Source organism: Trachypithecus francoisi, unplaced genomic scaffold, assembly GCF_009764315.1.
Source record: "Trachypithecus francoisi isolate TF-2019V2 unplaced genomic scaffold, Tfra_2.0 Lachesis_group21, whole genome shotgun sequence".
In the NCBI taxonomy this organism is placed as follows: domain Eukaryota; kingdom Metazoa; phylum Chordata; class Mammalia; order Primates; family Cercopithecidae; genus Trachypithecus; species Trachypithecus francoisi.
Window position 1 is genome coordinate 28,819,632 of NW_022681467.1, and position 17,893 is coordinate 28,837,524.

Below are 17,893 nucleotides of genomic sequence, written 5' to 3' on the forward strand. Positions count from 1 at the left end.
CTTGCCTTCCTTGTGTTGGAAGCAAGTAAAATGCCCCCAGAAAAGGAGCTGTGCAGCAAAATAAATTTTAGATCCCAACCAAATGTTTGGAGATCAAGGATTCTCTGGAGAGGGTGCTTCCAGGCCTCAGCTAATTATCCTATTGGTTTGGGCTATAAAGATAGCTCAAGCTGGTACCAAGCACTTGTTAAAAGAAAAACTTTGGCCGGGTGTGGTGGCTCACGCCTGTAATCCCAGCACTTTGGGAGGCCGAGGTGGGCAGATCAGGAGGTCAGGAGATCGAGACCATCCTGGCTAACATGGTGAAACCCCGTCTCCACTAAAAATACAAAAAATTAGCTGGGCATGGTGGCGGGCGCCTGTAGTCCCAGCTACTCGTGAGGCTGAGGCAGGAGAATGGTGTAAACCCGGGAGGCAGAGCTTGCAGTGAGCCAAAATCACAGCTACTGCACTCCAGCCTGGGCGACAGAGCGAGACTCCATCTCAAGAAAGAAAGAAAAACGTCAGCCGTATTAAATTTAAAGGAGTTTAATTGAGCAATGAGTGATTTATGAATTGGGCAGCCCCCAGAATCACAGCAGATTCAGAGGGACTCCAGGGATACCTCATGGTCAGAGCAAACTTATAAACCAGAAAAGGGAAGTGATGTGCAGAAATTGGCAGTGAGGTACAGAAATAGCTGGATTGGTTACAGGTTGGCATTTGCCTTATTTGAACACAGTTTGAACACTTAGCAGTCTGTGAGTGTTACAGACGCATACTCCTGAGCTAGCTTTGCAATCTCATCTGCCTATTAAGCTAGGTTACAGTTTGTCCACAAGGACTCAAATGTAGAAGTATGGAGTCCTTCTCAGGCCATATTTAGTTTGCAATAACACATCAGTAGGAGATTTGTCAAAGGTCAGGGGCATCTCCACTCAGAATCCCTTTGTAGTTACCAAAATGTGAACCCTGAATACCTGAGATGGGTCTCAGTCAATTTACAAAGTTTATTTTGCCAAGGTTGAGGACATACACATGTGACATGCTAGCCTCAGGAGGTCCTGACATGTGTCCAAGGTGTTCGGGGCACAGTTTGACTTTATGCATTTCAGGGAGACATGAAACATCAATCAATATATGTAAGATGTACATTGGTTCCATCCAGAAAGGTGGAACAACTCAAGCAGGGAGGGGGCTTCCAGGTCACAGGTAGGTGACAGACAAATGGTTGCATTCTTTCGAGTTTCTGATTAGCCTTTCCAAGGGAGGCAATCAGATATGCATTTATCCCAGAAAGCAGAGGGATGACTTTGAATAGAATGGGAGGCAGGTTTGCCCTAAGCAGTTCCCAGCTTGACTTTTCCCTTTAGCTTAGTGATTCGGGGGCCCCGAGATTTATCTTCCTTTTGATAGGGTCAAGAGGCAGAGAAATTCTAGGCAGAAAAGTGTGGGATCCCTGGTGAAGCCCCATCCCCAAGCCAAAAAAAGCCTGAGACCACGGCCCAAAGAACTTATATCCCTGTTTTCTAGCTCAAATGTTGCCTTTTCCTACCCCACCCTGTGCCAATAAAGACCCTAGACTCAGCCAGCAGAGAGGAAGCAGCTGGACATCAGAGAGAAACGGCTTGACTTCAAAGAGACAGCTTGACAGTGTCGTCTGTCCTCTCCATGGATTCTTCAGAGAAGAATCCTGCTGGAGACATCTGGACTTCAAGAGGTTACCTGCTCCCCACTTCCTGTCCCCTTTTCAGCTCCCCTTCCTGCTGAGAGTCACTTTCACTGGCAATAAAATCCTCTGCATTTACCATCCTTCAATTCATTTGTGCAACGTCATTTTTCCTGGATGCCAAACAAGAGCTTGGGAGCAAGTGCAGATACAAAAGGGCCCACTGAGCTGTTAACACTCAAGCCATCTGCAGATGGCAGAGCTAAAAGAGCACTGTAACATGCCCACCGGGGCTTCAGGAGTCACAGGCACCCCCCATTCCACCCCAGATGAGCACACAAAGCTGGGCCCCACACAGAGTTTGCTCCTGCCTGCACTAAAAAGCACCCACCCCACCTCCTGCACCGACTCACCCGTGCGCTCCCTTCTGCAAGTGAGTGGAGTTTGCCCCTGCTGGCGCCAGAGCTGCCAGCTGGTTCCAGCACTCATGTACTCCAGTTCCCACCTCTTTCACTTGTCCCACAAGGAGTTGAAAGTAGCAGGCTGGGTAAACGGGGCATCCCTGTCACGAGTCCCACAAAGGGGTCAGGGAACTATCCTGCTTCACTTTCACATCCCTAAGCAGTAGCTCCATGTACACCTAGCACCCAGATGTTGGTTTCTAATACCATTTTTTATCAAAGCAATCAATCAGGGCTCCTTGGAGAAATGCCTCATTCTAGGACTAGAGAGGAAATATAAAAGATAATCCTAGAGCATCTTATAGTTCCTGAAAATAAAATAAGTGCTTCTAATAAGGAAATAAAACCAGAGTTGATGGAGATATGCCAAAGGGATGCAGGGCCAACTGAAAGAGCTTCCAAAGGCCAAAGCGGGAACAATTTGACCAACATAACTAAGTAGTGTTGGATTATAACCAAAGTATAAAATAAATATCCCGCAGTCCCTACTGATGTAAATGATTTAATAAATAAATGGGGAAGAACAGACAAATCTCAGTGAAGAATATCAAATGATTTCTGTAAGAGTAAAGTGACCCAGTACAATGGCTCACGCCTGTAATCCTAGCACTTTGGGAGGCCGAGACAGGCAGATCACCTGAGGTCAGGAGTTCAAGACCAGCCTGGCCAACATGGTGAAACCCCATCTCTACTAAAAATACAAAATCTAGCTGGGCATGGTGGCAGGTGCCTGTAAACCCAGCTACTCAGGAGGCTGAGGCAGGAGAGTCGCTTGAACCTGGAAGACCTGCAGTAAGCCAAGATGGCGCCACTGCACTCTAGCCTGGGGTGCAGACTCAGAGTGAGACTCAGTCTCAAAAAAAAAAAAAAGAGTAGAGCATAACTTTCTACTCCTTAAGTTTCCACTGTACTAGTGACTTTCCTCCAAAGACTGTAGTGTGAAAAGGGAGAAGAACAAAAAAACCCACAACTTTGCAAATGAACAAATCTGACAAACACTACCTTAAGACAGGTGATCGACGTTAACATGAACAGTGATAAGTCATAATAATAATATGTACCCTTATTACGATGTGAAGAGAACGTCACAAAACATGTTAGAACTGCAAGGAGGAAGGCCGGGCGCGGTGGCTCAAGCCTGTAATCCCAGCACTTTGGGAGGCCGAGACGGGCGGATCACGAGGTCAGGAGATCGAGACCATCCTGGCTAACACGGTGAAACCCCGTCTCTACTAAAAATACAAAAACTAGCCGGGCGAGGTGGCGGGCGCCTGTAGTCCCAGCTACTCGGGAGGCTGAGGCAGGAGAATGGCGTAAACCTGGGAGACGGAGCTTGCAGTGAGCTGAGATCCGGCCACTGCACTCCAGTCCGGGCGACAGAGCAAGACTCCGCCTCAAAAAAAAAAAAAAAAAAAAAAAAAGAACTGCAAGGAGGAAAGAGACAAATACACGATTACTTTCAGAAATGTCAATATCCCCCTCTCAATAGTCAATAGAACAATTGACAGATAATAGGCAAGGATATTACAGACTTAAACAACCCGAATTGACTCATTTATAGAACTCTCTCCCCAGCAACAGAATACATACTCTTCTCAAATATGCATAGACTACTTACCTAGACAGATCGTAATCTGAGACATTAAACAAGTGTCAATATATTTAAATGATTAAAGTTATACAAAGTATGTTCTATGACTACAATGGAATTAAATTAGAAATCATTAACATAAGGATCTCAGGAAAATCCCCAAATATTTGGAAATTTTAAAACCTAGTTCTAAATAACCCACTGGTCAAAGAAGAAATCAAAGAAATTTTTGATTTGGTGATGGTTCTACAGGTGTATGTGGAAAACTTATCTGTCAAACCACCTGTGTCAAAACTCATCAGGCCAGACACTGTGGCCCACGCCTGTAATCACAACACTTTGGGAGGCCAAGGTGGGAGGATCCCTTGAGCCCAGGAGTTCCAGCTTGCAGTGTGGTGGTGATCACACCACCACACTCAAGCCTGGGAGACAGAGCAAGACTTTGTCTCAAAAAAAAAACAACAAACTTACCAAATTGTTCACTTTAAAAATGTACACATCAGCTGGGCATGGAGGCTTATGCCTGTAATCCCAGCACTTTGGGAGGCTGAGGTGGGCAGATCACCTGAGGTCGGGAGTTCGAGACCAGCCTGACCAACATGGAGAAATCCCATCTCTACTAAAAATACAAAATTAGCTGGATGTGGTGGCACATGCCTGTAATACAAACTACTCGGGAGGCTGACGCAGGAGAATCGCTTAAACCCAGGAGGCAGAGGATGCAGTGAGCCAAGATCGATTGCACCTTTGCACTCCAGCCTGGGCAACAAAAGCAGAACTCCAACTCAAAAAAAAAAGAAAAGAAAAAATGTACACATCAATTGTATGTAAATTACACATACCTCAATAAAGCTATTAATAGTGTGTATGGTATACAACAATTTGTGTAAAACAATCACAAATATAAATTATTTTATACACAGAGATTATCTCTGAACAGATACATTAGAAAATGATGAATGTGCTGGATTTTGTAAAAGAGAACTAGGGGATTAGTAGGAGTGAAACTGATTGATTACAGATACCTACTGTATTGTTTGGATTATTTACCATATGTATGTTTTACCTTTTGTTTGTTTGTTGTTTTTGAGACAGGGTCTCACTCTGTCACCCAGACTGGAGTGCAGTGATGCAATCTCGGCTCATTGCAGCCTCCACCTTCTGGGTTCAAGTGATTCTCCTGCCTCAGCCTCCCGAACAGCTGGGATTACAGGCATGCACCACCACGTCCGGCTAATTTTTGTATTTTTAGTACAGACGGGGCTTCGCCGTGTTGGGCAGGCTGGTCTCGAACTCCTGACCTCAAGTGATCCACCCACCCTGACCTCCCAAAGTGCTGGGATTATAGGTATGAGCCACCACACCGGCCTGTTTTACCTTTTTATAAAAACTGAAGGCCGGGCGCGGTGGCTCAAGCCTGTAATCCCAGCACTTTGGGAGGCCGAGACGGGCAGATCACGAGGTCAGGAGATCGAGACCATCCTGGCTAATACTGTGAAACCCCGTCTCTACTAAAAATACAAAAAACTAGCCGGGCGAGGTGGTGGGCGCCTGTAGTCCCAGCTACTCCGGAGCCTGAGGCAGGAGAATGGCGTAAACCCGGGAGGCGGAGCTTGCAGTGAGCTGAGATCCGGCCACTGCACTCCAGCCCGGGTGACAGAGCGAGACTCCGTCTCAAAAAAAAAAAAAAAAAACTGAAATAATTTCAAAACCTGCTTTAAGGGCCTTTTGAAGAAAGGACTAGGGTAAAGAACCATCACAAATGTTCTCAGTAGAAGATGGACCCTAAGAGTAGAAACCAATCCTTGAGGGCCAAACCAGCACCTGAGGAAGAGGTTCCTGTTGTGCAGGTAAATGGAGAAGGTCTAAAGGACATCATGGCCAGACACACAGTAAAAGCCCCAGCATATCCTAATACACACAATCTGCTTGAGAAGCAAAATCTTTTGATGATCTCTCCCATTTGATAAGAGCTTATAATGTTCCACGGACTGTGCTAAACTCTCTAGAAGGATGATTGTGTCACTGAATTCCACGTGAGATATGCATGTTACTATCTTCATGTTTCACATTAAAAAACCAAGCCAGGCGGGCACAGTGGCTCACACCTGTAATCCCAGCACTTTGGGAGGCCAAGGCAGGCGGATCACTTGAAGTCAGGAAGGAGTTTAAGACCAGCCTGGCCAACATGGTGAAACTCTTTCTCTACTAAAAATAAAGCAAAAAATTAGCCGGGCGTGGTGGCAGGCACCTGTAATCCCAGCTACTCGGGAGGCTGAGGCAGAATTGCTTGAACCCTGGAGGCAGAGGTCACAGTGAACCAAGATCGTGCCACTACACTCCAACCTCGGTGACAGAGTGAGGCTCCACCTCAAAAAAAAACCAAGACAGAGAAGAATAAATTAACTACTTAATTTCAGACAACTCTCAAGCAATGAAGTGGGGATGTGAATCAAAGTCCTCTAACTCCAAAAATTCCATGCTACCATCTCTCGGATTTTTTCTCATGATACCCACAGAATGAAATAACCTTGGTGGTGAAGGAGCTGAGAACCACTACTCGAAATCTACTAATAGGTCCAAGGGAAAAGATACATAATTTTTTTAAAGCCTAATAAGTAATGACATTTTTTTTTTTTTTTTTTTTTTGAGTTTCGCTTTTGTCGCCCAGGCTGGAGTGCAATGGTGCCATCTCAGCTCACTGCCACCTCCTGGGTACAAACGATTCTCCTGCCTCAGCCTCCCTAATTGCTGGGATTACAGGCACCTGCCACCAGGCCCAGCTAATTTTTTTGTTATTTTTAGTAGAGACAGGGTTTCGCCATGTTGGCAAGGCTGGTCTCGAACTCCTGACCTCAGGTGATCCACCTGCCTCAGCCTCCCAAAGTGCTGGGATTATAGGCGTGAGACACTGTGCCCCACCTGGTAATGACATTTTCTAAAACTCCAAGTGCTGTCAGACCTCACAGGCTAAAAAAGGCTGGTGGCAAAGGCCAGGGAGGCTTTGGAGGGCAACGAGGCTTCCAAGGAGGCAGAGGAGGAAGAAGAGGCCACAGCTACAGGAAAGAAGATGAAGTTTGAAAAGCTTCTTCTATCCTTGTCTTTTCCTCATCCATTTGAAAGGACTCGGCTGGAGGACAGTGGCATGATCTCGGCTCACTGCAGTCTCCACCTCCCAGGTTCAGTGGTTCTCCTGCCTTACCCTCCTGAGTAGCTAGGACTACAGGTGCCTGTCACCATGCCCAGCTAACTTTTGGAGTTTTTCTTAGCAGAGTCAGGGTTTCACCACGTTGGCCAGGCTGGTCTTGAACTCCTGAGCTCAAGTGATCCGCCCATCCCAGCCTCCCAAAGTGCTGGGATTATAGGTGTGAGCCACCATGCCCAGACGATATGGTTTCATCTCATGTAAAAAAACCATTTTTTTCCAACAAATAATTTTTTTGTTGTGGGGGTTGTAAAGGAAAGCAGAGTGTTTTATCAAGTTTTTTGCTTCAGTGGCTTTAGAACAATTTAAAAGTCAACTTTGGTGTCAGAAAAAAAGAGGACCATGAGGGAAATCCTCAGGTAAAACACGTAAAATAAAGTGCAGCAATAGGCAGCTAAGTTAGTGGCATCCAATGCAAATGTCAGGAGGGTTGAGAGCAGTTTTCCCAAGCAAATGGTTCTCCCCACCTTTCTCTCCTTCAGTCTCTACCTCCTAGGCCCAGGGGAGAAAGCCAGAGAGGTAGCGGTATCCACAGGAGAAACTGGGTTGGAAAACACTTAACACAGACTGCAGGGAAAACTCCAGAAACACTAACCAAGGTAAAAATGAAGTAAAATTGAGAGACAAAGGGTTAACTTTAGTTTAGGTAAATTTAATGACTGTAAAAGCTGTTCACATAGCAGCTTTAAAGAGACATGTTTTCCACTGACATAAAGTTGCTTCACCCCTTGCAGCTTATCTCCACAGCTTCATGACCTCTTTCCTCAGCGGCTGGCAATGTCTCTCCTTCCTGTTGGGGAGGACTGCCCAAGTCAGCTCTGAGGCCATCTTCTCAGGTCAGCAATTTGCAGAGGAGTCCTTCAGAGTGGTCCTGCAGAGAACATGTCCCCTAAGTGTCTGAGAGCTAGCCGAGGTGATCTGAAAGAAAACCAGGCAGAAGAAGGCAAGGTAACTAGGACTGTACCACTGGGACTTCACATGGAGCCTCTAGAGGAGAAGCCCCTAAAAGGAATCTGATGGAGGCGACTGGTTGGCAGAGACCACATGGCTCCTGTGTGCCCCCAATCCTGGCAGGAAGAGAGGCCTCATGGAATGGCAATGTATATAATTTAAGAAGTCAAAGCAGGTCAGACCCAGACATGTCTCCCTTTTCTCTTGGAAAATGGCTCCTCCTCAACTCTAACCATAAAATTCAGGTGAAACTGCCCATCACAGACCCTGTCCTCCTAACTCCAAGGCTGAGCCAGTCAAATCCTTCCTTAGGATATTTACAGCCAACAATTGGTGAGAAATGTTCTCTCTCCTCCAACTGAGAGCTGAAAGAATGTGACCCAAAGTTATCTGCGGTCACATTTCTTACCATAAGAACAAGTCAGTCCATTAGTAAATACTTACTAAGTACATATTTTGTACCCGGAATTGCCCTAGGTGCTAGAAGATAAAGATAAACAAACAGAAACAAAACAGGCATTTTCCCCACCCTTAAAGGAACTTCTGTGAACGCTCTAGGGCATCAGTCTGTGTCCTGCCTAACCCATTAGCCCGTGTCCTGCCAGCTTCTGGTTCTGAGGCGAAGTGGACATGAGAACAAGACAGGGAAGGTGGCAGTAGCAGAACTGGGCAGTGTGAGAAGAGAAGGCAGAAGAAAGGAAGAAATGGAAGGAGAGAATAAAAGAAGCATATCGCCAGTGAAAGGGAGAAAGAAAGAGAGGGAAAATCCCACAGCCATATAGCTGATCTGCAAGTCCAGGGAAGAGACCCAAGAAACTTGAGCACATGTAAGTTAGAGAGGCCTGAGCCGTCAGAGATCACAAAGAACACGTTGATCTCCGACAGGGAACACTCTGTACCCACTCGAAATCACTTACACCTCCTGGCCTCTCTGCAGCAAGAAACCACATGCCACTGCTTACTCCAAACTCACCGAATTCCCACAAAGAACCCCTCCAGGGCAGGGCAGGAGAAAAGGTAAGAAGAATAAGAAGGCATTAGTAAGGAGCAGTCTAAAATACAATCCAAAATGCCCTTACATTGTACTGGTTGAGAGGAGATTTTTATTTTACTAAAATGTGTCTCTAGGAAAAACTTTATTACCACAAATTATCCAAACCAGCACTCATTTCACAGTACAAGCCGACGGCCCAAAAGGACTCCTCACCTTCACCAGCACATAGTCCCCAGGCTGGGCTCTAACTCTGAGCCCAGGGTTACTGACATCCTCCATCTCTGCATCAGGGAAGATCACCTTAAGGTTTCCATCATTCCTGCCGCACAGGTCAGTGGCAGAGCGTTTACTGAGCTGCAGAAAGAAGACAGAAGAGTTTATGGATTTGTCACAGTTGTAAGTTCTTGAAGGGTAGAACTTGTGCCTTCTCTGTCTTGGATCCCCAAGAGTCTGACCCACAGAGCAATCCTTAACCAAGGAATCATTGAAGACTCAGTGTTTGCTGCTGCTTCACCAGCAAGGGCAGTGTATGGCCCACAATAGAAACACTAAAGTTTTGCTAACTATATTATAATGAATCAATTAATCAGTGAGTCTGTAGAGAACTGCCTTCTGCAAGAATGGACCTCCAAGAGGCCTAAAGCCAGAGACATATGAGTGATGCATTTGGAAAACCAACTGTCACTTTACCCAGTCTCATACTAATCACTCATGAATGTTCTGGGATTGTTTGGCCTGAATGACTTGCCGTTACTGAATAGACAGACTGAAAGGCAGAATCTCCATCACGACACCCAGAAGACAGAGCCAGGAAAACACTAACATCACTATGATGGGATTAACTTCTAGAGTCTACAGAAACCCTTCTCTTCCAGCCATGATAAAGAGAGAAACAAGTTTACCCTTCAGCCTTATAAACAATAACCAGCAAATTGGGCAAAATATATGAAACAACTGTTTTAGGATACTGGACAAAAGATCACACAAGACTGTGAACTGTGAGAGAAGGAAAACAAAGTGAGCCCCCCAAACACCCCTGCTTTCTGCCAGAGGTACATGCCAGACGGGAGCCTGTGAAGCAGGAGGGGAGAGCTCAAGCACAGCACAGTGGTCCTCCCTGCGCTGAAGAGAGAGGGATCAGGGTCCAGGGAGCCGAAATAGTTAGAAACTGTGAAGCAAATTCTAGAAAGGAGGGAGCGAAGCAGAAAAAGAATTTCAGAAATACACAGGGGATCCTTCCTTATGAGTCTTCGTTGAACACTAACACTCGCACATATAGCATAAAACTCCATGAAGTCAGGCGAAGAGAGTAACCTGGGAACTGTCCACTGAACAGTTCCCAGAACTCATATGTGGCTTGGAATCCACCACCAAATAGAAGAGTTTATGGATTTGTCACAGTCGTAAGTTCTTGGAGGGTAGAAATTGTGCTTATCAGTTCCTTGGGATATATTTATTAGCAACTCCTGACAGAAGGCCACATCTTAGTAGTGAGGCTAAACTATCCAGAGAATAAAAAAGTTTTTTTGGCTGGGCGCAGTGGCTCACGCCTGTAATTCCAGCACTTTGGGAAGCTGAGGCGAGTGAATCACCTGAGGTCAGGAGTTTGAGATCAGCCTGGACAACATGGTGAAACCCCGTCGATACTGAAAATACAAAAATTATCCACGCACGGTGGTGCACATCTGTAGTCTCAGCTACTCGGGAGGCTGAGGCAGGAGAATCGCTTGAACCTGGGAGGCAGAGGTTGCAGTGAGCCGAGATCACGCCACTGCACTCCAGTGTGGGCAACAGAGTGAGCCTCCGTCTCAAAAAAAAAGGAAGGGAGGGAGGGAGGGAAGGAACAATCTCTGTGATCTCTGGGACAATATCAAGTGCTTGGACATATGTGTAATTGAAGTACTAAAGTGGTGGAGGGGGGTAGAAGATAAAGCAGAGCAAAAAAATCTGAAGAGTAACAGGTGAAATTTTTCCAGATTTGATGAAAACTATAACCCCAGAAACTAAGAAGCCTCAAAAAAATCCCAAAGAAAACACAAAGGGGTAAACACAAAGAAAACCACCCCCAGCCACATCAAATTCCTAAAAACAGTGATAAAGCAAAATATTAAAAGCAGCCAAAGAAAACGGCATAAAGAGGAATGACCACAAACCTGTCAGAAACATGTATGTCAGAAGTCAACAGAATGATATCTTCAAAATGTCAACCTAAAAGTCAACACTCGGTGAAAACATATTTTTAAAAGGAAGGTGAAATAAAGATATTTTCAGACAAACAAAACCTGAGAGGCATCACTGCCAAAAGACCTGCATTACAAGCGATGTTAAAAGAAGCCTTTCAAGCACAAACAAAACGATGCCCAGTGGAAATGTGAACATACACAAGGGATGAAGAATGCCAGAAATAGTAAATGAGTGGGTAAATACAGACTTTTTTCTCTCATTTATTAAAGTTCCTTAAAAAGATAATTGTTTAAAGCAAAAATAACAATGATTTAGGGATACAAAAGTAAAACTCTGTAACAATAGCACAAAAGAAGGAGGAAGGGACAGAAGTATATCATTATAAGAATCTTACATTAAACACACCAAGTGATACCCAGTCTGGGGTTAAAATAATGAGCCAAAAAGAATCCAAAGGGCACATAATCTGCCATTAGAAAATCAAGTTCTGACTGCATGCTATATCTTAAGTAATCAAAGACGCAGGAAGGAGTTCAGTCTTTAAATGAATTATCGCTTTAGGGAAACAACCTTCAGCTGAGATTTAGAGTCTCTACTATTTCTTACAAAATACGTACTAGTTACAAAAGGAAAAAGAGTAACTTTACAGTCAAGAAGGCTGAGAGATAGCATCTTCCATGTTTTCAAAGTTAACATCATCAGTAATGAGACAAACCAAAATTGTATGCCACCTCACAGGATATGATTAGAATACAACGTCCTCTCTCTGGTATTCCTGCCAAAGAAGATATAACCTGAATTTTATCATGAAAATACATCAAATTAGGGACATTCTACAAAATAACTGGCCTATAATCTTTAAGTGTCAAGGTCATGGAAGTCAAAGAAATAATGAGGAACCATCCTAGATTAAAGGAGACTAGAGAGACATGGCAGATGCAACATGTGATACTAAACCAAATCCTTTTCCTATAAAGGACAGTTCAAAGACAACTGGAGAAACTTACATGGGGTCTCAGGATTGGATGGTAGTAATCTAACAAGGTTAATTTCCTGATTTTCATAGTTGTACTACAGTTATCTAGGAGAATGTCCCTGTTTGTACAAGATACACATTACAGTATTTGGGGGTTTAGGGACATCAGGGCAGCAACTTACTCTGAAATGATTCAAGGGGAAAAAGTTCTTCATAATATACTGCAACTTCTCTATGGGTTTGCAGTTGTTTTACAATAATTTTTTTAAAAAAGAGAGTTCAGGCCAGTGCAGTGGCTCATGCCTGTAATCCCAAAACTTTGGGAGGCTGAGGTAGGAGGATTGCATGAGGCAAGGAATTTGAGACCAACCTGGGCAACACAGCAAAACCCCATCTCTACAAAAAATTTGGAAAATTAGCCAGGAGTGGTTGTACACATTATAGTACCAGCTACTCAGGAGGCTGAAGCAGGAGGGTCATGTGAGCCCAGGGAGTTCAAGGTTATAGTGAGCTATCGTTATACCACCACACTCCAGCCAGGGCGACATAGCGAGAGACTTTCTCTCAAAAAATATAAAAAATAAGTAATAAAATCAATTAAATTGAGAGTTCAGGTTCTATGATTTGAAAAAAACCAAGTGTAAAAGAACTTTCATGAGACAAACAGGGAAATTAGAACACTGAGCAAATATTTGATAATATTAAGAAAGTTGGAAGTGCTTTGGAAATCTAAAAAGAATATTAAGAAACTATGGTCGGCCGGGCGCGGTGGCTCAAGCCTGTAATCCTAGCACTTTGGGAGGCCGAGACGGGCGGATCACGAGGTCAGGAGATCGAGACCATCCTGGCTAACACGGTGAAACCCCGTCTCTACTAAAAATACAAAAACTAGCCGGGCGAGGTGGCAGGTGCCTGTAGTCCCAGCTACTCGGGAGGCTGAGGCAGGAGAATGGCATAAACCCGGGAGGCGGAGCTTGCAGTGAGCTAAGATCTGGCCACTGCACTCCAGTCCGGGCGACAGAGCGAGACTCTGCCTCAAAAAAAAAAAAAAAAAAGAAACTATGGTCAATTATTGTCAGATATAATAGCATTTTGTTTATAATTTTTTTAAAGTCTTTATCTTAAAGGCATATATACTGAAGTATTTACTGAAGAAATATCTTTTTTTATTTTGAGATGGAGTCTTGCAATGTCACCCAGGCTGGAGTGCAATGGTGTGATCTTGGCTCACTGCAACCTCCACCTCCCAGGTTCAAGCAATTCTCCCACCTCAGCCTCCTGAGTAGCTAGGACTACAGGTGTGCACCACCATACCTGGCTAATTTTTGTTTTTTCAGTAGAGACGGGGTTTCACCATGTTGGACAGGATGGTATCAAACTCCTGACCTCAACTGATCCACCCACCTCAGCCCCTGAAAGTGCTGGGATTACAGGCGCAAGCCACTACATCCAGCCTCTATGTCTACTTATGTTTAAAATTCTCCATAATGTAAAAAAAAAAAAAAAGGCAGCGTGATTATAGATGCTGGAGATACAGCTATATCAAATACTGACTCTGTCACACACTAGCTGTGTAACCTTAGGAAAGTTATGCTCTGTCTCTGAGGTCAGTACCCTCATGCACAAAAGGGAGCTAATAACAGCACCTTTCTCCAAGGACAGAGGTGACATTCTGTGCTGATGGCCATAAAGTGCACAGTTCCTGGCAGACAGTAAATGTTGAGTGATGTGAGCCATTATCATCTTTTCTGCCACTCTGGACATAGCAACTTGGTGTTTTAAACTGGCCATGTCTGGAGGAAAGAAAGTCTCCTCTAAGAGAAAGCAATGACTCCAACTGCTAGCCTTGAAAAATCCATTTATTCTCTAGTCCCAAGTAAGTAATGGCTATATTGGATGTTTAAGAAAGAGCTTTGTGGTTGAGAGCAGTGGCTCACACCAGTAATCACAACTCTTTGGGAGGCCGAGGTGGGTGGAGCACCTGAGGTCAGGAGTTTGAGAGCAGCCTGGCCAATATGGTGAAATCCTGTCTCTACTAAAAATACAAAAATTAGCTGGGCATGGTAGTGGGTGCCTGCGATCCCAGCTACTCTGGAGGCTGAGACAGGAGAATTGCTTGAGCCTGGGAGGCAGAGGTTGCAGTAAGCCAAGATCGTGCCACTGCACTCCAGCCTAAGTGAAAGAGTAAGACTCCGTCTCAAAAACAAAAACAAAAACAAAAAAAGGCCAGGCATGGTGGCTCGTGCCTGTAATCCCAGCACTTTGCAAGGCTGAGGTGGGTGGATAACTTCGAGACCACCCCAGCCAACATGATGAAACCCTGTCTCTACTAAAAAAATACAAAAATTAGCCAGGCATGGTGACACACACCTGTAATCCCAGCTACTCAGGAGGCAGAGGCAAGAGAATCGCTTTAACCTGGGAAGCAGAGGTTGCGGAGGTTGAGACTGTGCCACTGTACTCCAGCCTGGGCAAAAGAGCGAGACTCCACCTCAAAAAAAAAAAAAAAAAGAAAGAAAAGAAAAAAAGGCCGGGCCTGGTGGCTCACACCTGTAATCCCAGCACTTTGGGAGGCCGAGGTGGGTGGATCACGAGGTCAGGAGATCGAGACCATCCTGGCTAACAGGGTGAAAACCCACCTCTACTAAAAATACAAAAAATTAGCCAGGCGTGGTGGTGGGTGCCTGTAGTCCCAGCTACTCGGGAGGCTGAGGCAGGAGAATGGCGTGAACTCAGGAGGTGGAACTTGCAGTGAGCCAAGATCTTGCCACTGCACTCCAGCCTGGGTGACAGAGTGAGACTCTGTCTCAAAAAAAAAAAAAAAGAAATAGTTTTTTTGGCCGGGCGCGGTGGCTCACGCCTATAATCCCAGCACTTTGGGAGGCCGAGGCAGGCGAATCACAAGGTCAGGAGATCGAGACTATGGTGAAACCCCGTCTCTATTAAAAATACAAAAAATTAGCCGGGCGTGGTGGTGGGCGCCTGTAGTCCCAGCTACTCGGGAGGCTGAGGCAGGAGAATGGCGTGAACCCGGGAGGCGGAGCTTGCAGTGAGCCGAGATTGTGTCACTGCACTCCAGCCTGGGCGACAGAGCGAGACTCCGCCTCAAAAAAAAAAAAAAAAAAGAAATTTTTTTTGTGTAAATCTAACAAAACATGGACAAAATCTGTACACTGAAAACTACAAAAACTTTGATTTAAAACATCAGCCTGTAGTCCCAGCTACTTGGGAGGCTGAGGCAGGAGGATCACTTGAGCCCAGCAGTTTGAGTCCAGCCTAGGCAACATGGTAAGGAAAAAAAAAATAAAATCAAAGATCTAATGTTCTGAAACATAAAAAACAACATAATAACACAAACACATATGGCCTCACCCCTTCCACTAGCACCAACTGGGTACAGCCCACAGACATCTGATTGGCTTTTGTTGCTTCTTCTCGGAAGACAGTGATAAGTTCCTCCAAACGCCTTAATTTTACCTCTTCCGGGACATCATCCTTCAGCCTATGATATGCCCGTGTCTTCTATTTAAAAAAAAAAGGAAACAGAGGTCACCCAGGACTTGTAGAATCTATTCTTAATGCACAGAGGGGCACCATGTTCATTCTACCTACAAGTTACAGACACATGTACAGAAACCCAAGCCAGAGCTAAGAGCTCTGGGAGCATTCCAAGATAGAAATGTAGTGGAGTCACATTTTTGCAAGGGTTAAATTCTAAATTTAGCACATGAAAATCACAGACTCAAAATTACTCTTCATATTTATCCTAACATTACACTTACACATATACCAAATGACTCATATACATTAGGTTACTCAGCAGCACTATTTATAAAGACATAAGATGCAATGCAGCCTAAATGTTTCATTAGGCAAGTAGTCACAGAAATTATGGCTTATCTATACAATGGAATATTGTGCAGCTATTAAACAGAATGATAGTTCTATATGTACTAATGTGGATTGTTCTCCAAAATCTACTGTTACTTGAAATAAGCAAAGTACAGATCAACACGTATAACTTTGGTGTAGACAGAATACATACAGGCATGCTTATGAAAACATGAAATATCCTCAGAAAGTTATAAAAGAAATTGCTAAGAGTAGTTGCCTTAAGGGAAGGAACTAAAACATTAGGCAACCTAGGAAGAAGGAAGAACTACTCATGTACACCACTTAAACTTTTGAATTTTATACCACAAGCATGTATTACCTAGTCCAAAAGAAAAAAGGGAATTTATCCTTAAAACGCCTTTAAATCAGTCAAAACCACAGTGTGTATATATATCTTTATGGCTCAGTACAGCTGGAGAACCACTGAACTAGACAAAAGTATGGAATAAAAGGAGTATCTATATACCAAAGTCTGGACATTCAAACCAATCTGCCTTTAAGAGAAGATCCACAGAGGAAAATGGAGAATCCTAAAAATACTGCAGAGTTTACTCCGTTCTGTCTATTAACAACAATAACTTACCTCTGTTGTGCATTTATTATGCATGAAACACAATTATAACTGCTTTAAACATATTATCTTACTTAATCCCCAGAACAACCCTATGAGGTTGGTACTAATGTTATCCCCATTTCACAGATGAGGAAACCAAGACATTTGCCCAATGTCACATAGTTTTTGTTTGTTTTTTGTTTTTGTTTTTGAGACACAGTCTCGCTCTGTAGCCCAGGCTGCAATGCAGTGGCACGATCTCGGCTCACTGCAAGCTCCACCTCCCGGGTTCACGCCATTCTCCTGCCTCAGCCTCCCCAGTAGCTGGGACTACAGGTGCCACCACCACACCCGGCTAATTTTTTGTATTTTCAGTAGAGACGGGGTTTCACCATGTTAGCCAGGATGGTCCCGATCTCCTGACCTCGTGATCTGCCCACCTCGGCCTCTCAAAGTGCTGGGATTACAGGCATTAGCCACCACGCCCGGCCAATGTCACATAGTTATTAAGTGGCAGAGGCACAATTTGAGTGCTTGCTCTCATTCACTAGGTTCTTGATTAAGTTCCTGTAACCTTAACCCTAACTTAGAAATTCGGTCCCAAAGTGAACATTCATATTCAGTGACCACAGGATGCTTCTCCCACATGCTGAAAACCCATTTCTCATCCCTAGGACTTTTTTTTTTTTCCTTTTTTGAGATAGGGTCTCACTCTGTTGCCAAACTGGAGTACAGTGACACAATCTTGGCTCACCACAGCTTCAACCTCCCAGGCTCAAGTGATCCTCCCACTTCAGCCTCCCAAATAGCTGGGAACACAAGCATGTGCCACCACGCTTGGCTTTTTTTTTTTTTTTTTTTTGTAGAGACAGGGTCTCCCTGTTACCCAGATTGGTCTGAAATTCCTGGGCTTAAGTGATCCTCCCACCTCTACCAATCCTAGTATTAAAAAGAATTTCTCAGGCCAGGCACAGTGGCTCATGTCTGTAATCTCAGCACTTTGGGAAACAAAGGTGGGCAGATCACCTGAGGTTGGGAGTTGGAGACCAGCCTGACCAATATGGAAAAACCCTGTCTCTACTAAAAATACAAAATTAGCCGCGCGTGGTGGCACATGCCTGTAATCTCAGTTACTCAGGAGACTGAGGCAGGAGAATAGCTTGAACCCAGGAGGCGGAGGCTGCAGTGAGCTGTTATGCCATTGCACTTCAGCCTGGGCAACAAGAGCGAGACTGTCTCAAAAAATAAAAAAAAAGAATTTATCTTGGGAGGCTGAGGTGGGTGGATCACGAGGTCAAGAGATCAAGACCATCCTGGCCAACATGGTGAAACCCTGTCTCTACTAAAAAATACAAAAATTAGCCGGGTATGGTGGCGTGCACCAGTAATTCCAGCTACTCAGGAGGTTGAGGCAGGAGGATCGCTTGAACCCAGGA

The 17,893-nt window shown here is 44.6% G+C and overlaps 1 protein-coding gene across 1 annotated transcript in view; it reads right to left on the minus strand.

Moving 5' to 3' along the window:
* Positions 1-7,536: 7,536 nt before the first annotated feature.
* Positions 7,537-17,893, minus strand: part of CDK5RAP1 (CDK5 regulatory subunit associated protein 1) — a 49,197-nt gene continuing 38,840 nt past the window's right edge. The window contains exons 13-15 of the mRNA XM_033186118.1: positions 15,383-15,532; positions 9,064-9,204; positions 7,537-7,823 (exon numbers count right to left, since the gene is read on the minus strand). Of these exons, the coding sequence (XP_033042009.1) occupies positions 7,743-7,823; positions 9,064-9,204; positions 15,383-15,532 (372 nt within the window). The 3' untranslated portion in view covers positions 7,537-7,742. The remainder of the gene's footprint in view (positions 7,824-9,063; positions 9,205-15,382; positions 15,533-17,893) is intronic.